We start from the raw sequence: 19,210 nt of genomic DNA on the forward strand, positions 1-19,210 counted from the left end.
CTTTTCCAGGCACCGGGAAGCGCCCGGCGCCGCCGCCACCCCCCCACCATCTGCACAGGGATATATTTTAAGACGTGTCAGCGCAGGGATCAGAACCAGGCGAAGGGAGAGCGAGAAAGCCGGGGCTGGAACGGGAGATTGAGGTCTGGGGACCCGCAGCCCCTCCAGGGTCTGTCCCAGCCTCAGCCGAGCAGGAAGGAGGCGATTCCCGGGAGCAGCTCCCGGCTCGCGTGGCTCCCACCATCCCAAATTCCTGTCCGGAGCACGAGAGCTGGGACAAACCTTCCTGAGTGCTTCAGGAGCCACGCTGGGTTTGGGAGCAGCACAGAAAAATCACGGAGGGGTTTTTCTGGAGGAAGGGATGACACAAACACAGCTCCCTGCCCCTTCCCTCATGGCTCCGGTTGGAGAACAATCCATCCCCTCCTGGCATGCTGGGGTTCTCTCCAGTGCCTGAAGGGCTGCCAGGAGCTGGGAGAAGGTTTGGGGCTAAATCTCAACCTCAGTCCTTCCCTTTCCCATTCCTGCAGCACTATCCCCTCTCCCACCTTCTTGTCAGCTCTGGGATTTTTATTCTCACCTTAACTAAACCATCCCCTGCTCCAGCTCGGACATCTCCCACCAACACACACCCCTTGGAGTGGGGAAAACCCAGGGTTAATGATGGCTTGGAGCTTAATTAGAGTGGAATCTGGGGGCTTGCAGAGGCTGGCAATGCCAAATCCCACCCCCCTCACCAGGAGGGAATAAAAGGCTTTCCAAGGAAAACACAAGTTACCGTGTGATTCCAAAGGCTACGGGAAGCAATGGAGCAAAAGGCAAGCAAGATACAGTAAGAGGAAATATTTAATTTTCCAATCTCCACTTCTCCATTTTTATAAACTGAAAAGAAAAAAATCTTAATATATTACAAAATATCTGTACAGAGACAAAGGTACAACCGAAAAAAGGCGCGCTCAGTCTCCAAAGGAAACTCGGGAGAGGTACAGTAAGAGTCTGACCAGAGGCTTCTCTGCTGGGAACTGCTACAGCGGGAGAGTTTGGGATTGAACCCAGAGCCAGGATGAGGGGGAGCTGTCCTCACCCCCTTGTCTGTAACTGCACCAGCTTAAATCCTTCCAAATGCACAAATCCCACCCAACACCGTGAATCCTTTTGTCTTCCTTGTGCAGAGCATTGGGAAAAAGGTAAAAATTAAAAAAAAAAAAATAGAAAATAGAAGGGTGGAGGGAAAAAAGAGGTGATGGAAGCCAGGAGTGGCCTCACAGCCCCCCAGGACCCGGCCAGGTTTGACCCCATGGCCGTGGCAGGAATTGAAAGACTTGTGCTGGGACCAGTTAGGAAAAGCCACTGGGAATGGAGTAATGGTTCCCTCCCTGGAGAGGTCGAAGTCTTGGAGAAGGGAATGGTGGAATCACCTTCCAAGGAGCCCCGAGGGTCCCTGGGGACAGCTGGCAGCTGCCACCAGGCAGACCAGAGCAGGGAACAGCTGCCTGGGATCCATCCCTCACTGGACAGGGGACAGGGGACAGGAGCCCTGGCAGCCACCTCCAGGCCCTCAGCCCCTTCCCAGCCCTGTGCAAGGGATGGAGCTGGGCCAGAGTGGGCTTGGGGAGACCCAGCTGGGAGAGGCCACCTTAAACTGGGACTGACAACCCCTAAACTGGGACCAACCACCCCAAACTGGAACCCCAAAGCCAGGACAATACAAGGAGCGGGAGGTTGAGGACGCCTCGTTCCCGGCAGCTTTCCTGGGAATGTGCCAATTTGGAGAGACAATAAATAGGCATCAGCTTCCTAAGAGGATTCAGCACAGGAATGAGACTTTTTCTTCCAAAGAGGATGGGACTGGGAAGAAAGGGAACAGCAGCAGCTCCATGGCAGCCTGGAGCTGGTGCCAGGAAAAGGGAAAATAGAGAAATTAAACCCCTCCTAAAGCCCCTTGGTGGGTTCAGTGCACTCTGTGTCTCACAGAACTTCTCTTTTTTTTTTTTTCTCTCTGCACATCAGGCATGAACTACATTTAGAAAAATAAAACAAAACCAAACCAACCAAAAAAATCCCAAACCCTACAAATTTCCAGTGGGAATTCTGCAAACAGCATCGTTCCTCAGTGCTGGGAGCCACCGGTCCCTGCACATTACCAGAAAATAAAAATAAAAAATATATCTATATATTTAATTTCTCTCCCTTCCTTCCTCCCACGGCAAAGCTGGGTAAGGCAGGATCTCTCCAGGTGGAGAAGCATCACCTATTCAGGTGTATTTATTTAAATTTATCTCTCTGTATAAAAAAGAAATTAAATCCTTTTAGTAGCAAGGTCGTCTCTCAGCCCAACCCCAAATTCCCCTCCCATTTAACACTCCAGAACTGTCGGCTCTAAAATTAAATGTTTTCCATAGGAAAGGCTTGCTCGGGGGGGAAAAAAAAAAAAGCTGATAAATAGGTACCTTTGTTTTATTCATCTCTTTTTAAGTCTCATTGAAATAAACAGCGCAAGGGTCTGTGGGAGGAGAAAATCCATCGTAAATACTTCCTTGACAACAACAAAAATAGAAATATGCTCATGGAAATGATACAGGAACACCTGGAAAACCTCAAAGGGCTGAGATGCGACCGACTTCAGCAGGATGGGCAGCACCAGCCCAGGATTCTGGGGACAAATCACTCCCATCTGGTGGCAAATCCCACCAGATGTTGGGAGTTTTGTTTCCTTTTTTTAATTCTTGAAGTATTCTGGAAGTTACAAATGACAGAAATCCCTGTTTTTTCAGGGAGGTGTTCTCCTCGGCTCTTAAAAAAAAAAAAATTAAAAAAATAAGAAAAAAAAGAAGACAATTCCCACTGCAAAGTTACAGCAGGAGGGATCCAACACCCAGAGACCCTTCCCAGAAATCAATGTACTAAGGGTGCTGTCACAGGGGACAGGACTGGCCCTGCAGCAGAGGGAAAATTGGATGCTTTATCGAAAAAAGCAACACTGGATAAATTGAACACAACCAGTGTCACATTCCAGGTCCCCACTGCTGGGATAACCTATCCAGGTGCCTCTGCATCAATAAATTCCCCTTTTCATTTATTTTTATTTTTTTAAGGAAAGAGGGAAAACAAACAAAACAACAAAAACAAAAAACGCTTTGGGAAGCAGCCTCCCCCCAGCCCTCCCTGACCCACTGGTAAACTCCAGTGCCCAGCCTGGGGAAACAGCATTTCTTTAATCCCTTCTTCCTTCCATTCCTACTTTTCCATCAATCCATCAACCTCCCCCTCTCCTGGCTCAGTTTGCTGCAGGGTTGGGATTATTTTTGTCACTAACCAAGCACAGGAGGCCAGTGGGAACCCTCTGGCAGCTCCCGAAGGAGGGAGGGATGCCCAGGGAGCTCTGCAGCAGCTGAAATACAGACGAGACCTTGCTCTGACCAAAACAACAACAAAAAAAAAATTAAAAAAAAAAAAAGTAAAAAAAAAAAAAAAATCAAGTCCTGTGGCTAAAGGAGGAGAGGCAAGGAGGGATCCCGGGAATTTCAGTAGGGAACCCCCCGGCCCCGCCCCCCCCGCGGAGGCACTCGGCCAGGCCCTCGGAATGTCTTCCCATAGGAAGACGGTGCCTGGGTTGGGGCACCCCAGCTGTGACCTGTTCCTGCCCCACTGGAACCGGCCGTTCCCGGTCCCAACTCGCTGTAACTCTGCATTTTGGTCTCTGGATGTACCAGCGCGTTGTTGTTGCTCCCCTCGGATTTGCTGAAGGATTGCCCGAGCGAGTGGATGCTGACGGGGACCCTGGCGAAGCGCAGGTCCTGGTCCCCCGGGAACTGCACCGAGCCCGTGCCCTGGTAGCTGCTGCTCTCCCCGAGGTGGCTCACGGAGCCCATGAAGGTCCTGCTTTTCCCCAAGGGTTGGGTAGAAGGTTCTAGCAGAGTCTGGCCCGGATTGAGCTCCTCGGCACCGAATCCCCCCTCGGAGCTGTCGGTGCTGTAAGTCCTGCCGGGCTGGGAGCGGCCGTAGTCCGGGGCTCGTGGGGCCGGCGGTTCCTGCGTGGTGTGGCCGAGCGGCTCCGGGTCAGGCTGGGAAAGGAGCTGGAGCAGAGCGGCCGTCACAGCCGGGTTCAATTCCTGGGCTGCACCGGAGAGATCCCCTTCGGGCACGGGAGGAGGCGGCGGCGGTCCGGGGGGCTCGGGGGGTCTCTTCTCTGGTGGGACAATGCCAGGAGGACACGCTGTGGAAGGGTGACTTCTTTTAAACAGCGTTTCAAACAGACACAAAGACATTTCTAAGCAAACCAAACCAATCCCTGCCGAGGCTGCCCGCTCTGAGATGCTCTGGGAAGAAGGCGGAGGGAGAGTTTGAACGCTGGCTGGGAGATTCATTAACAATGTTCATTAACGCTTTCGACCCGGCCCCCGCGCACCCAACTCGCCGGCATCTGTCCTAACACCTGGGGCACCCGTGCAGGGAATTCCCACTCCCGGATCAAAGGCTAATCCCGAGCAGGAGGCAGATGTGGAGCCACACGGCAGCCCGGGCTGGCTCCCCCCGGTGCCAGAGGGACGCGGCACCGCCCGGCCCCGGCTCCAGGGACGGCTCACGGAGCGTGGCCGGGCTGTGCTGGACTGGACAAACACAAACCCGAGCCCAGCACACAGGTGCCAGCTCCTGAGTGCCCCCTCCCAGCCACCCCAGCCCTGCTGCCCGACCTTGCACACAGAATCCAAAACAAGCTCGCTCCCCCAAATATTTGCACGAAGTGGACGGACTGTCCTGAGCACGAGAAAAGCTTTCTGCTTCCTCCCCGCTGCCCCTTCACCCCTGATTTCCTCCCAAATCAGGATTTGTTTCCCTCCTGGAAGAACAAAGCTCCGTCACACCCCCGGCCCCCCTGCTCTGTCCCGGCCTGTGAGGAAGCACAAAGGGGCCTGGCTGGGAGGTGGGAGAGAGAGCAGAGCACTGAGCCTCCCCTGGGGCAGTGCCACGGCTGCAGGTGACACCACCACGGCAGGGAGGGGACACGATCTGCTGCACTCCCAAAACCAGCCCTGTCTCCTCGGGAGCAACACACCTGAGCTGCCTCCTCTCCCTCGCCCACGGGGGAAGGAATTACTGGCGATGGCAGAGCCCACGGACACCTTGTTGGAATCAGATCCTCAAAACATTGGCAAAACTGGTTATTAAAAAGGTCAAACTTTATTGTGAAAACCAGTAGTCTTCCAGGACCACCCCTCCACCCGTATCCGTCAGTCCACTTTGAAAACTAGATTGTATTGAAATCCAGAAAAATAAAACAACAACGAAAAAAAATAAAACAAAACAAAAAAAAAAAAACCCAAAACAATCTTCAGGTAAAATTTGTAAAGCCAAGCTGATCTGGGGGACAGCAAATCATTCCAAAGAATTATCAACAGAGAACAACGGCATCGAATTCCATCTGCTCTACAGTAACCTAGTTATCTTCCAGGACTAGGGCAACAACAACAACAAAAAAAAAGGGGGGGAAAAAAAAAAAAAGAGGAGGAAAAAAAAAAAGAAAAAAAAAAAGCACGATCACAACTGGCTCGTGGTGGGCGGGTGTTGAAGGCACGAGAACACAGCACGTTCAGCTACATTGCAGGAGGTGGGATCGGGCCAAAACAGGCTCCCCGGAGAGTCTGAGACATACTCAGGAGGCGCTTCTACAATTTGGTGAGGTCGTCACAGGCTGTTGCTAATAAATTCAAAAAAATCAACAGAAACAAAACAAAACAAAAAAAAAAAGACATGGAGACATTTACACTCACCTTTGGAAAGGAAATCCGAGAGCTCACTGACACAAGAAGGTTTTTTTTTGTTTTTTTAAAGTCTCACTATAAGAAGCAGCAGTTTGGTTCAGCTTCAGGAGCTGCTGAGTTTTAGGGCTCAAAAGCAGCTCCAGGTAGAACCACACACTTGTGGATGCTCAGGTTTTATCTACACAATTGCCACTATCCCTCCCTTCAGCACTCACTACTATTTCAGCTCTTTAAAATCATCTCTGCAAGTTTATTTATTTATTTAAAGAGGGCAGGGAAGGGATGGTGAAAAAATGCAGAGATGCAGCAACATCCTGTGCAAAAAAACCTCACTGGATGTGCAAACTAACTGCTGGGGGGGTTTGAGGAAGAACTGACCCTCCAAACTTCCCTTGTATTTTTGGACAAACCCCAAAACCTCCAATTCATCTTCACTGGCCCACTCACAGTGGAGCACTCATGGATTTTAGGGTAATATTTGCCTGTTTGGGCTGTTTGCAGCTGTTCAACCTCCTGAGCAGTCCAGCACTTACCACAGGGAGGAGGGTGAGGTTCTTTTCACATCCTACCCCCTTCCCTCCTCCCATCACTCCCCTGCTGCCTCTCTCCCAACACTCTAAGGTCTCGCTCCTGGCTGCAGCTCAACCAGCAGCTCTGGGATGCTCTCCTTTCTCCCATCAGGTGTGTTCATTTATTTACCTGTGCTCTCCTCGGGAAGCCTCGTCGGGGTTTTCCTGGGCCCCCGCTGCTCGTTGCTCTTCTCCCCGTTGCTCTCCTCCAGGGTTATCCCAGGCTCCTGGCTCTTCATGAGCTGACTCAGCAGAACTGCCAGCACGTTCTGCACGTCTCCCTGAGCGCTGGCTGCCTCCGGAGTCCGCTGCTCCTCCGGCACCTCCGTGGGTGGCTCCTCTATGGCTTCCTCGGCCGCCGCCGGGGGCTCGTGGTGCTGCTGCGCCGTGGCCTCGGTCAGGGCCGTGATGGACTGGTTGAGAGCCTCCAGCTGCTGCTGCATCTCGGGGTTGGAGTGGACGTTGAGCAGCTGGGCCATCTGTGGCACGCTCAGGTCGGTCTGGCTCTGCAGCAGGTTTAGGAGCACGGCCAGCTCGCTCTGGTTCAGCTGCTGGGTGATGTCACCCAGACCTGCGGGACACACGGGGAGCACCAGTGGGGTGGTGAGGTTTGGGATCTTGGTACTGCACGTGGCAATGAACAAGCCCTTCCCCATGTCCCAGAGCAATGATCCAAACCCCACAGCCAGGAACACCTGTTCCCCATGTCCCGGGACCATGATCCGCATCCCAGAGCAATGAACAGTCAGGAACAGTCCTTACCCACATCCCAGAGCCACGATCATCCAGCAATGAACACCCCATTTCCACGTCCCACAGCAATGAACACCCCATTTCCCCATGTCCCAGAGCCATGATCTACATCCCATAGCAATAAACACCCTCTCTTCACATCCCATAGCCAGAACACCCCTTCTCCACATCCTAGAGCCACAATCCACATCTGACAGCAAGGAGCATCCCTTTTCCATGTCCCATAGCCAGGAACACCTGCTCTCCATATCCCACAGCCATAATCCACATCCCCGAGCGCTGAACATCCCATGTCCCTGTCCCACGCCACTGAACATCCTGTCTTCACATCCCACAGCAATGAACACCCATTTTCTACATCCCATAGCCAGGAACAGCCCTTTCTCCACATCCCACAGCACCGAAGACCCCCTGTCTGTGTCCCCAGGCTGGGGGAAGGCAGGGATGCCGCGTGAGGAGGATTTTGGGATGTGGCGCCGGCGCTCGCAGCCCCCGCTCCGGCAGCACGGCAGCAGCACCCCGTGGTACTGCACACACACTGCACCCACAGAGCTGCTGCTGCACTGCCCCCAAACCTCCCCAGAGCCACAGCACACGTGGCTGCTGCTCACAGTCAGCCAAACTGCCCCGTTCCCAGGTTTGGGAAGCAGGGGGATGTCCCCAAGGATACCAGGCTGTGGTGTGGGGGGTCAGGGGGTAATAGATGATAGATGGCAATGGAGCCACACAACAGGGAAATACCAGCTTGGCCCCTCCTGAGATTCCCACAGACCCAAATCACTGCTTCCTGCACTGGGAAGGTTTCCCAGGATAGGGCTGAGCTGCTCTTTGGGAGGGAGGAAGGGCGTGTTCCCTGACACAGCACAAGGAATTAGGTCAAGCAGAAGGCAATTCCTTGCTGGGAGCTGGCTTGGGATCACAGGACTTTGTCCTGACCTGCAAGGATTCAGGTTATCCTAAAATACATCCTGGGAGTGGCATCACCTCCCTTCACAGCCCAATGACAAGTGACAAGGGTGCCCCTTCACACTGGCAGTAACACTGGAACTTTTTGGGAATAAGGGTGCAAGGGTTTAGTTTCAGCATTTTAAAATGGAGCTTCTCTTGCTGGTAGGCAGCAGAGAATGGGACATTCTTTTCCCAGCTGTTTGTTAATCCAAGCACCACCTTTTGTCCATCTGCCATGTTTCACTGAACACATGGATTGTGCATTCCCTGGAGCAAGAACTGTCTTCCTCATTACTTGTCAGCACAGCATTGGACACAAAGGAAGCCTTAGCCCCTATCTGGGTTTTTGTAAGGCTTCTACAGAACAATCAGGGAAGCTTTGTGTAAATCCACATTCCTCCCCTCCAACTATTTTCTGGACACAGGGAGTTTGGTCACTGTTTGGAACAGTGCACAAGTCCAGGTCCTGCTAGTCTGGATGGCTTTTTCTGCAGCAAAGTGTAGTAATGTACATTTCTGCCCAGCAGCCTGACACTTCCCACACCTAATCTTCATATCATTTATTTATCAACAAGATTAAACTTCAGCTCATTTGCACACCCTGGATGTGGCTCTACCTTCCAGCCTATGATTCCTATGATTTGTCCCTTCACTGGCTGAAGTGACTGAATGACTCCTTTCATCATTCTGCCTCTTTTAGAGCTAATAACACAGCTCAGAACAAATTCACAGTCAGCCCATCAGTGACTTCTGAAGACCAGACAGAACCTTCAGCGTCTTCACAGCAAAGAGAGAAAAAAAAAAATAAAAGAAATGAGGACAGGAAGAGCCTGGAATGCCCTTTCTGCAGAATTAGAGGTGAAAGAACCAGACTGGCTTAAAAAACAGACAAACCTCCCACACCCAGAGAGGGAACACACTGGGAGCCTTTTCCAGACCCAGGTGGGCACTGACCTACTGCATCTGCAGCACCAGGCTCTGCTTTGAGCTGGGCAGGTTGGGGGGGCACAGGACTGCTGTTGTTTTTCACAGTGTCTGTGCTTGTAACAGAGGTAGTTTCTTTCCGAGAAACTTTTGATACCGGAGGCTCCTCCACGGCCATCCCGCTCTGCCGCTGCCGCCGGCGCTTCTTGCTCCACAGCTCGTGGCAATCCTGCCAGTGGGGGAGGCTGCAAGAGAGCAACGAGTGAAAAACATGGCAGGGAAACCAAAGAAACCTCAGAACCTACAGGAAGCCATTAGTGCAGATGGTGCTGCCCAGAGAAGCTGTGGCTGCCCCTGAATCCCTGCCAGCATCCAAGGCCAGGGTGGATGGGGTTTGGAACAATCTGGGATGGTGGAAGGTGTCCCTGCCCATGGTAGGGGTGGCACTGGGTGGGATTTAAGTTGCCTTCCCGCCCAAATTATTGCGGGATGCAACTTTGTAGATCCAGATAATGTTGCTGCACTTTTACAGATGGAGAAATGGACTCGGGAAGGGATTTTGGGAAGAAATTCCTCCCTGTGAAGGTGCTGAAGGGCTGGAATGGGTTTCCTAGAGAAACTGGGAAGTGTCCAAGCCAAGCTGGAGCAAGCTGGGATAGTGAAAGATGTCCCTATCCATGGCAGGGGTGGGAGTTTTAAGGTCCCTTCCAACCAAACCATCCTGGGATTCAATGATCCCTGACTGCTATCACAGGAAGGGGCAGGTTCTAGAGCCAGGAAAGGCAGTGTAAAAATCATTTACTCTGCACTGGGATCTCATCCCTGAATGTGCTGGGATCTCACTGCAGGGCACACAAAACCAGGGAGGGCAAGTCTACCAAGCTCTGGGAGTTTGGGAGTGTTAGGAAAGCCCTTGAGAAACACTGAAGGAAACAGATCTCAAAAGCTGTGGCTCCCCTTGCATACAAACCAGTCAGAGTTTTACCATCTGTTTGATTGGAGTGGGAGAAAATTGAGTGACACCGCTCAATCCTTGCAGTCAATTAACACACAGCCTTAATGAGGCCTGAGCAGTTCTCCAGGGCAGAGACAGGGTTGTGCTAAGTCTGCTCCTGCACATCTTCCAGCAGAGCTTTAGAGCATCTCACAAACATTAAACTGGGCTTTATAAACCCAACCTGTCATCAGACAGAAAACCAACAGCACAGGAAAAGCCATTTGCTTAACCACATGACCAAATACAAGGGAAGAGTCGAGAGAAGAACCCAGAAACCATTAATTTTCACTGGAAAAAAAAACCACCTTGTGTCCCTCCCAAGGCTCACAGTAGGGGATGGCAGCTGGGACTTACTCTGGAGGTGCCATTTTGCTGAGGTCAACATCCTTCAGGAAGTCACTGTGCAGGGCCTGCTCTGCTGTGCAGCGCTTGCCAGGGTCCAGCGTCAGCATGTGGTCCAGCAGGTCCAGGGCAGACGAGGGGATGCTGTGGAGAGGGTGGGAAACGTGGATGAGTCCATGGAAAACGTGTGGAAAAGCTCAGTGCCAGAAGGACACCTCAGGCCTAAAGGGAATCCACACAGCCAGAGTTCACTGCTTGTGATGCAGCAGCTAAAAGGAACCAGCAGGGCAGGATTCAGGCTGGAGCTGTGCCTGGGAGGTTTAGGATGGGTTTTGGGAAAGTTTCTTCCCCCAGAGAAGAACAGAACATGTGCTCAGGCAATGAACAGGCTCCCCAGAGAATGGGCATGGCCCCAGGGCTGCCAGAGCTCCAGGAGTGTTTGGGTAACACTCTCAGGGACAGGGTGGGAGTTTTCGGGTGTCTGTGCAGGACCAGGAGCTGGACTGGATGATCCCTGTGAGTCCCTTGCAGCTGAGGATATTCTATGATATTTCCATTCTATATTTTACCATTTATGAGAAGCACCTCTGCCACAAGTTCCACAAGATTATCTCACAGCCCAGAACCCTGAGAGTTTTGAACTTTCTGTGCTTTGTAACACTGATCCCCTGGAAGAACACTGCTTTTTGACTTAAGGCCTTGGAAAAAGCTTCCAAATTTGAGTGATGAAGTTAAAGTCACAATTGTGTAGGTAAAATAAAAGTGTGTAACTTCCAATAGTCAAAGTTTTTAAATTTAGAGTTTGTAAAATATAATAATAAATATGAGATAAAAAAAAAAGTACTCGGGTGTTGTCTCTTTGTGTCTTCTTCTTCTTCTGACCCAGAAAACATCCCCCTGAAGTTCCACACTTCCAGGAGGGTTCCCAGTGCAGCTCCCAGCCCCAGGGAAACTCTCTGGAGGTGGATGAGGGGTTTGGAAAAGGGACAGGGAAACCCAGCCCCCAAAGTTCCAGGAGGGTTCCCAGTACAGCCCCCAGCCCCAAGGAACCTCTCTGGAGGTGGATGAGGGGTTTGGAGAAGGGACAGGGAAACCCAGCCCCCAAAGTTCCAGAGTTCCAGGAGGGTTCCCAGTACAGCCCCCAGCTCCAAGGAACCTCTCTGGAGGTGGATGAGGAGTTTGGAGAAGGGACAGGGAGCCCAGCCTAACTCACAAGGAGAACTCCTCACGCAGGCGCCGCCGGTATTGCTTCTTGGGCTTCATAGTGTTGAAGTAGGGCAGCTTGATGACATCTGGCCACACTGCTGGGCAGGGGCTCCCACAGAGCCGGCTGGGGAGCAGGGAAGCACTGTCAGCCACGTGGAACTCAGCCAGGAGGAGCAGGGCCACCAACCCCAGGGAAAACACCTTTCTAAGCAACCTGCTGCAGGAATAACCCCAGGGCTGGGCACAGCTCAGATAAGGTGTTGAAAAAGGAGGTATCAGGAAGAGGAAAATGCTGAGCTTGAGTTTATAAACCATTCAAAACAATGACATTTTCTTTTTCTTGCTATGGATTTTAATGTCTTAATGTTTCTTACTTTAAGCTTTCCAAACTCACTAAATTTTAGTATTTTTACAGTAAGGGTGGTGAGGCTCTGGCAGAGGTTGCCCAGAGCATCTGTGACCACCCTGAAGGTGTTGTTCAAGGCCAGGTTGGTCATGGCTTGGAGCAACTTGGGACAGTGGGAGGTGTCCCTGCCCATGTCAGGGGTGGCACTGGATGGGATTTAAAGTCCCTTTCCATCCCAAACCATTCCAGGATTAAAACTCCTGGCGTCAGACATAATTCAGGTCCATGATTTTTGAACTCAGCAAACAGCAAGGTTTACTGAATGTACAGAAATCAGCAACCACACACCTGATGCAAGTGTGGACACCTGGCTATTCCCATTTGCATTCCCAGGCATTCCTGGCCCTGTTTTCCAGGCAGGTTAGAAAACAAGGGCCCTTCTAACTCGCTGCCTGTGTGCACAAGCAGCTCCTGCAGCACCTCCCCTCACAGACATGTGTGTGCAAAGCTTTACCTGATTAATTCAAGCTGAGCCAGTTCCAGATTGGCTTGAAAAATAGGCTTCTTTGTAAACAGTTCCCCGAGGATACAGCTGGAAGGAGGAAAAGCAAGAGGTCACGACAGCAAACCCTGGGGATGAGCGTCTGAACACGGCAGCGTTTGTGCTCGGGAGCAGCTTTGCCTGAGGAGAGTGATTTGCATCAGGGCTTGTAGTGACAAAGTGACCTGTGTGTATGGAGTCCCCAGCCCTGGGCTCCTGGGAATCACCTCCTGCAAGTGGCTGCTTCGTGCAGGAAGCCCCTGACACGTTAACTCTTTGCAGGAAAAGAAGGATGTGTCAACATGACAAGAGAAAAGAGCCCAGAGCTCTTGTTTCCTCCAGGTTCTGCTTTTGTTTGGATTTTCAACTTCCCTCTGCTGGCCCAAGCCATGACTGTGGCTGTCAGGGCCAACGGAGCAGCTGGGTTTGTGCACACAGAGCTCTTGTACAGCTGGGAGGGAAGGAGAGGAGAGAGGGAGCACCTCTGAACTCCTGTAGCCCTCAACATCTCTCCCTAAACCACCAGGAATCTGTGCCAGAACTAGCTGGGGGATGCAGGCACTGAATCCTGAAATGGGAATAACCCCATGCATGTGGAACAGGAACTGAGCAGCAACTGGGCCTCACAGTCAGTAATTGTGATTAATTACTGGTTTTCTCAACCTATCTTTGTGTTATAAACCCTGCTGAAGGAACATCCCAGTGGGAAGTGCACACTCTGGGGAATCCAGCCTCAGTGTCACTGCTGAATTCTCCAGTCTCTGCTTCTGAATCACTTGGGAAAATGTTCCATCTTTGTGGCTGAGCTGCCCAGACTCCTGTTCCCCAGGTTTCCTGTACTACTGAAACTTCCTGAAACTTGAAATAGCTACTTAAAACATGTTGTAGCTGAAAAAAGAAATAGTGGTGAACAGCAACTTAGAAGAGTTTAGAGAAAAATACTCTAAAAAAAACACACTGAAGGAGTGAGCAGCACAGGGCAAATGTGTCACCTCTCTTGATCTTAAGGGGAAATCAATATCAGGCTGGTTTGTATTTTAACTACTGAAGAATTTATTTCCCTTTCTCCTTTCAAAACAAATGAAAACCTCATTCTAGGAGAATTACTAAGTGGTTTTAATGAGGGGACATACCCCTGTCCCCTCACAGCACTGTGAAGCATTCCTATCTCATCCCAACACTGCGTGGGCTGGGACAGATCCAGCTGTGGGAATTGGCACAAACCAAGGAGCAGCTCCCCCAGGAATGCTCAGGAGCTGGGAGCAGAGGCAGGGAAGGCCAGCAGGACTCACCCACAGCTCCACACGTCGATGGCAGGGGTGTAACGCTCCTCCCCAAGCAGCAGTTCTGGGGGTCGGTACCACAACGTGATGACTTTGTTGGTGTAGGGACGGCTGCAAAGCAAAAAAAAAAACCACCAAAACTAAACAAAAAAACCCCACAAATAAAAACTCATCCCATGAGCCACAAAACCCTGACAAACTGCTCCCTTTTACCTCCAAGCTGCACTTACAGCTGTTGGTGGTAGCAGAGGGGATTCAAGTGTCTGCACTTGCAGAGCACCAGGCTGAGTTAAAAACAGCTGAGGAGGAGGCATGGATTTGACAGGAATCAGGACTTGTTGTAGATACCCAAGACTGAAAATCCCTGACCCTCAGCAGGCTGCCATCACTGAATGGTGACTGATTTTGGAGCAAAACCTGCTCCAGGGCAGGTCAAAGGCAAGCAAGCAGAGAAGGAGATGTGGTTCCTTCTGAGCTGCTCTTCTGAAGAAAAATTAACAACACCAGCCAGGAGTGTATTTGGCCAACAGCTGGAAGCTGGATGATACCACTGGAAATAATTTGTCAGGACTTCCAGGTGAGGGATTATGTGGATACTAAGAAGAAACCCATCCCACCCAGATAAACCCTTTCCCCTTCCTCACCTCTCCTCTGAGCTGTAGAGTCGGGCGAGCCCAAAATCTGCAAGTTTGATCTGCCCACTGGAAGACAAAAAACCAGCCCCTGGTTTAAATCACAGTTAAATCACAGAATTATGGAATGCACTGAGCTGTCAGGGACCCAGCAGAACCCAACTCCTACTTAAATCCCAATTAAAGGGTAAGGAAACCCCTGCTGCAGCAGAAAAGCCTCACAAAGTCACATTTGCAGGAATTACTGCTGGATATACCAGGCTTAATTCTCCACTTCTGACTGAATGCTTCAAATAAATACTAAGCTAAAGAAAAAACCAAACCACAAATAATTCATCTCTAAACCCTTCCCAACAGGCCAATGTCCCAGAGATTTTTTTTTTAGGTGGATATTCAGACATTTGGTTGCAATTACAGGCTTTTCTTTTCACAGAAAAGAAAGACTCTTCACACCTCCTGCTCCTCAGCACACCCAAGGTGAGGATAGCACTGGGTGCTCACACCTAAACCCAGGGAAAAGAGAGACCCTTGGAGAGATCTCCAGGTGGATCCACTCCCAGCTTACCTGTTGTTCAGTAAGATGTTGGAGCACTTGATGTCTCGATGAAGGAAATTCTTTTTGTGACAGTAATCCAGACCCTCCATTAACTGTTTCATGAAAGACTTGATATGGTCCTCTGAGAAATGTACCAAGCCAGATTCTAGCAGCCCCATTAGGTCATGGTCCATGTACTCAAACACAAGGTAAAAGGCACCTGGGACAATAAACAGAGAAATGGTTGAAAACAACAGGAGAGACACAAAAAAGAGGAGGAATGAAAGGACATTAAATTGTTGAAAAGAGTCTTTATTGTGCAGAATCCTGCTGGAATTGTTTTTTAACAGTTCTGTGCTATTTGGGGCTTACTTTACCCTCAAGGGATAAAAAAGCCCCCAAAACAGAGGAGCCCCACCAACCTGACATATAAAATTAAACATACATTCAAAATAAATTCCTCTGAAGTTCGGGCCACATTTATATGCATGCTTTGGTTATTTTCTTACTAGAAAATTTGTTGAAGGATCACTGCCATGCATGGTTTGTGTTTGGGTTGTTCCCTTCTCCCTCCTGGAAGAGAAAATCCCAAACAAGAGCCAGTGGGATGCTAAAATTCTCTTTTTCCACAGGGACTGAGGACAAAGCACTTTTCACACTATTAGTAAGTTTGTTGCCACTAACCAGCTTTAAAAGTGACCCTGTAAAGGCTTTTTTTTTTAAAGACTGCTTTCCTGTGACTCTGCAGGAATGCAATCATCTTTTGATCAACTCACTCCAACTGCAACCTGTCCTTTGAGGTGAAGCCAGATCCAGCCTCGCTAGAACCACAGGAGGAAAACAAAGCAGCAAATCTACCCCAGAGCAGAGTTTTACACTAAACCAAGGAGGCTGCATCACATCTGTGGTGAATGGACAGCATACCTTTGTCCTTCTTGAAATCCAGTGCATCTTGCTTGTCTGTGACAATCTCCTTCATGTTGACCACGCTGCGGTGGATGAGCTGCCGCAGGATTTTGATCTCGCGGATGGCCGTGATGGGGAATCCTTCCTTCTCATTGTCCAGGCGCACCTTCTTCAGAGCCACCAGCTCACCTGCAGGGCACAGCGGGGTCACAGCCTGCTCACCTGCACTCCCCAGGGAAACTGGGAGCAGATCTGAGCATGGAAATGCCCATCAAGGGACAGCAGAGGCAGCTTTAGTTACCTCCCTGCTTGTTTTAGTGGAATTTCTCTGCTAGGAGTTCTCACATGATACCTGTGCTTTTTCTAACCTGCTCCACCACAAAGGGGGAACAGAAGTTTAGCCTGGAATTTCCCAAGCTCTGTAGCAATAAAGTGTGACAATTTAAAAAGCGAGGGTTCAGCTGGCACCTGTGATCACCACAATCTTCTAGACCAGGTGTCAAACCCCACCCCAGGGCACAGGATCTCACCAGCAGAGCAGGAACGTGAGCACTGAACTCAAGATTCCAGAACTCCTGCTCTTCTGCCCCTTTTGGACAACACCTGATGGAAGGGCTGGAGTGACTCCTGGTCCCGCAGAGCAGCACTGCCAGGGAGTTGAGCACACCCACCAACCCCTGAGGTGGGATTTACCTGGAGCCATGCTCACCTGTGTCCTTGTCCTTGGCTTTGTAGACCTGCCCGTACGTCCCCTCTCCGATGATCCCAATGATGTCGAACTTGTCCACGCAGCGCTTGCCCCAGTCACTCTCTGTCTGCCTCCTCTCCCCATAGCGAGGACAACAGATTCTGCAGGAGGGAGGAGATCTGTGACACACCTGAGGGCTCCAGCTCAGTGTCCAGCCCACAAAAAACACACCTTCTCCACTGTGTTAATCCCTAAAAGCAAAGCTCGGGTATATTGGCTTTGCACTCCCAACAGCTGGAATGTTCAGTTTAACGTATTTTTGCTGTATAATTCCAACTACTCCCAGTACAGGCACTGCTAGAATTATTATCCTGGATGGCATTATCACACTACAGCAGGACAAAAATGAATGTCGATGTTTTGTAGGATGCTGGACGATCTATTTTAATTTAAAACACTCTGTACAAAACATCAGGGGATTTTGTTCCCTCAAACAACTGCTTAAATTTGTCATCAGGTGAAGTTCTCTATGCCTTGAACATGGAATTGTGGAATCCCAGGATGGTTTGGGTTGGAAAGGACACAAAATATGATCCAGTGCCATCCCTGTCATGGGCAGGGACACCTTCCACTATCCCAGGGTCCTCCAAGCCCTGTCCCACCTGGCCTGGGACACTTCCAGGGCTGAGGCAGCCACAGCTGCTCTGGGCACCCTGTGCCAGTGCAGCTCCATGGCCAACACTTCATGATTAAAGTACATGAAGAATCCAAATCTCCCATTTGGAACAATGAGCTTTTTAAAGCAGCAAGAGTTTTATACAGAGATGTTCATCCAGAGGTTTCTTCTGGCTAAACCAAAGAGAAAAAGAGCTTTTTGGGTAGATGTGGCTGAAGATTGGACATGACACACTCCAGCAACTTCTACCATAATTCTCAAATTAATGGGGAAAGCTGCCTTTAGCTGAGGGTCCAAATGTGAGACAACCCACAGGAAACAGTCATTATACTGAATAATACAGAAATAGGAACTTGTTTTCTCCCTCGTCTCACTTCCCTCAATATAAAAAACTCTCCAACCAGTCTGGAGATTTAAGTGACTCAATGATTAAAAAAAGAAATTAAGTCAGCCTTACTTTGGTCTCTTTTTGAAGGGTTGCTGAGGTGGTGTGGCTGCCTTTGGTTCTGGGGAGTCAGGAGGAGATGGGTCCCCCCCAGGGAGCTCTGGGGGGAGCGGGAGGTCCGTGAGTAAGTGTCGTGGTCTCTGCTCTCTGTCCTTCTTCACAGGTTTTGGAGGAAGAATCTCTTTTGGACTAAACTCCGAAAAGTTAATACAACACAGAAGTCAGACTCAACAGCCAGTTCAAACAAACAAAAAGTTACTGCAGGACAACAGCTCTGGTTGACAACGTGAGGTTTAAGTGTCAAAATTAGCACATTCAAATATAAAATAAAACAGCTTCAATTCACAATGTGAATACACCAGGAGAGAAAAGTGTTAGGGTGGAACATGTCATGAAACAAGCACACAGGTCTGCACTAGAACTTGCTCAATTTGCACTGATCAGTACCAGTAATTCAGAATTTCCTGTGAGGCAGCTCAGGGATCAGCAGCACCCACTTTCTGATCTTTACTTCCTCTATTTACTCCATTTATCGCCATGAAATTAAGTGCTTGACTTGGTGAGGACCACTATAAATACAGACCCAGAGTTAAACCTTCCTCCACAAGAAAGTTTTAACCTCTTAGCAAGGACTGAAATGTGCCTTTAGCTTCTGAATGCTGCTGAGGAACCAAAAGTTCATTTTTTACATCCAGTTACCAAGGGCATCAGGAGTTTGGTTTAGGCTGGCAAGAGCTGCGTGAGCAGAATCTGCTTTCTTTTTCATGTATTCAGCAAGGAGAGTTCCTAGATTTGAGTAGTCACGAATTCTCCATGCAAATCTCTGCTTTACCAGGAAAAGAAAAAATTAAGAGATCCAGACAGCCCTCCCAGGTCTGTTTTTAGGGCAGGGAGCAGGTTTGGTGTCTGTACCATCAGGTCTAACACTTCAGAATAAATGAAATGATAGAAGTAGGTCGTTTTCCCAATTATTTTAGAAGACTGCCTAATCTGCAAGACAATCTCTTGTGAGATCTGCTTAAGGAAGGAGGAAGACAAAAACCACCAGAAATGGGAGAGGTGGATGGGCTGAAACTCTCCCCCCATGGACAAAACCCTTAGGAGCAGAATTACCATATTCAAACATCTACAGAGAATCACATGGAATTGTGAAGGCTGGAAAAGATCAAGTCCAACCATGAACACTGCCACATCCACCACTAAACCACAAGAAGATTCAGCCTTTGTCCAGACAAAAACCCTTCAAAACAACTTCTTTGTAAGACCACAGTGGGAAGAGCAAAGTTGTGTCTGCAGAGTGAACCTGCAGTGCCCAGTCCTTGCCTTTTTCCACCAAAAATTCCCATTCTCTTGTCTTTTATCTGCTCACTTCTCTATTTGCATAGCAGCACTTGGTTCCTCTAAGCTCAGCTGCCCCAAGACACCTGGGCTGGTCACCAGGAGGAAGAAGCAGACAGAAGACCAAGAGTGAACAGCAAGAACACAACAAAGGCTCCTTGGAGCTCCTCTGCTCCTGTCCTCTGAACCAACAGGAATGCCACCCCAAAACCAGCAGGAATGTCAGCAGCCAGGTGAGTGCTGTGCTCCCAGGAAGCTGTAAAAGCTCTTCATCAAACCAGGACAAAATTTGTACCAATTCCTCCTCTCCTGGTGAACT

General features: G+C 49.9%; 1 protein-coding gene across 5 annotated transcripts in view; it reads right to left on the minus strand.

Moving 5' to 3' along the window:
• Positions 1-828: 828 nt before the first annotated feature.
• The window catches only part of CDK12 (cyclin dependent kinase 12), a 28,467-nt gene continuing 10,085 nt past the window's right edge, over positions 829-19,210 (minus strand). Inside the window, exons 3-15 of one of the 5 annotated variants that reach the window (XR_009933934.1) lie at positions 17,566-17,742; positions 16,454-16,593; positions 15,763-15,933; positions 14,869-15,058; positions 14,316-14,372; positions 13,681-13,782; positions 12,362-12,439; positions 11,509-11,625; positions 10,308-10,439; positions 8,987-9,201; positions 6,462-6,902; positions 5,057-5,698; positions 4,080-4,216 (exon numbers count right to left, since the gene is read on the minus strand). Coding sequence is in view for 4 of the 5 variants with exons in the window: in XM_062508255.1 (XP_062364239.1) it covers positions 3,525-4,216; positions 6,462-6,902; positions 8,987-9,201; positions 10,308-10,439; positions 11,509-11,625; positions 12,362-12,439; positions 13,681-13,782; positions 14,316-14,372; positions 14,869-15,058; positions 15,763-15,933; positions 16,454-16,593; positions 17,566-17,742 (2,512 nt within the window). In the remaining variant the exon portion in view is untranslated. Of the gene's footprint in view, positions 4,217-4,930; positions 5,699-6,461; positions 6,903-8,986; positions 9,202-10,307; positions 10,440-11,508; positions 11,626-12,361; positions 12,440-13,680; positions 13,783-14,315; positions 14,373-14,868; positions 15,059-15,762; positions 15,934-16,453; positions 16,594-17,565; positions 17,743-19,210 lie in introns of those variants that run through there. The other 4 variants (XM_062508256.1, XM_062508255.1, XM_062508258.1 and 1 more) reach the window with 4 other exon arrangements.

This window comes from Cinclus cinclus, chromosome 24 (assembly GCF_963662255.1).
Source record: "Cinclus cinclus chromosome 24, bCinCin1.1, whole genome shotgun sequence".
Taxonomy (NCBI): domain Eukaryota; kingdom Metazoa; phylum Chordata; class Aves; order Passeriformes; family Cinclidae; genus Cinclus; species Cinclus cinclus.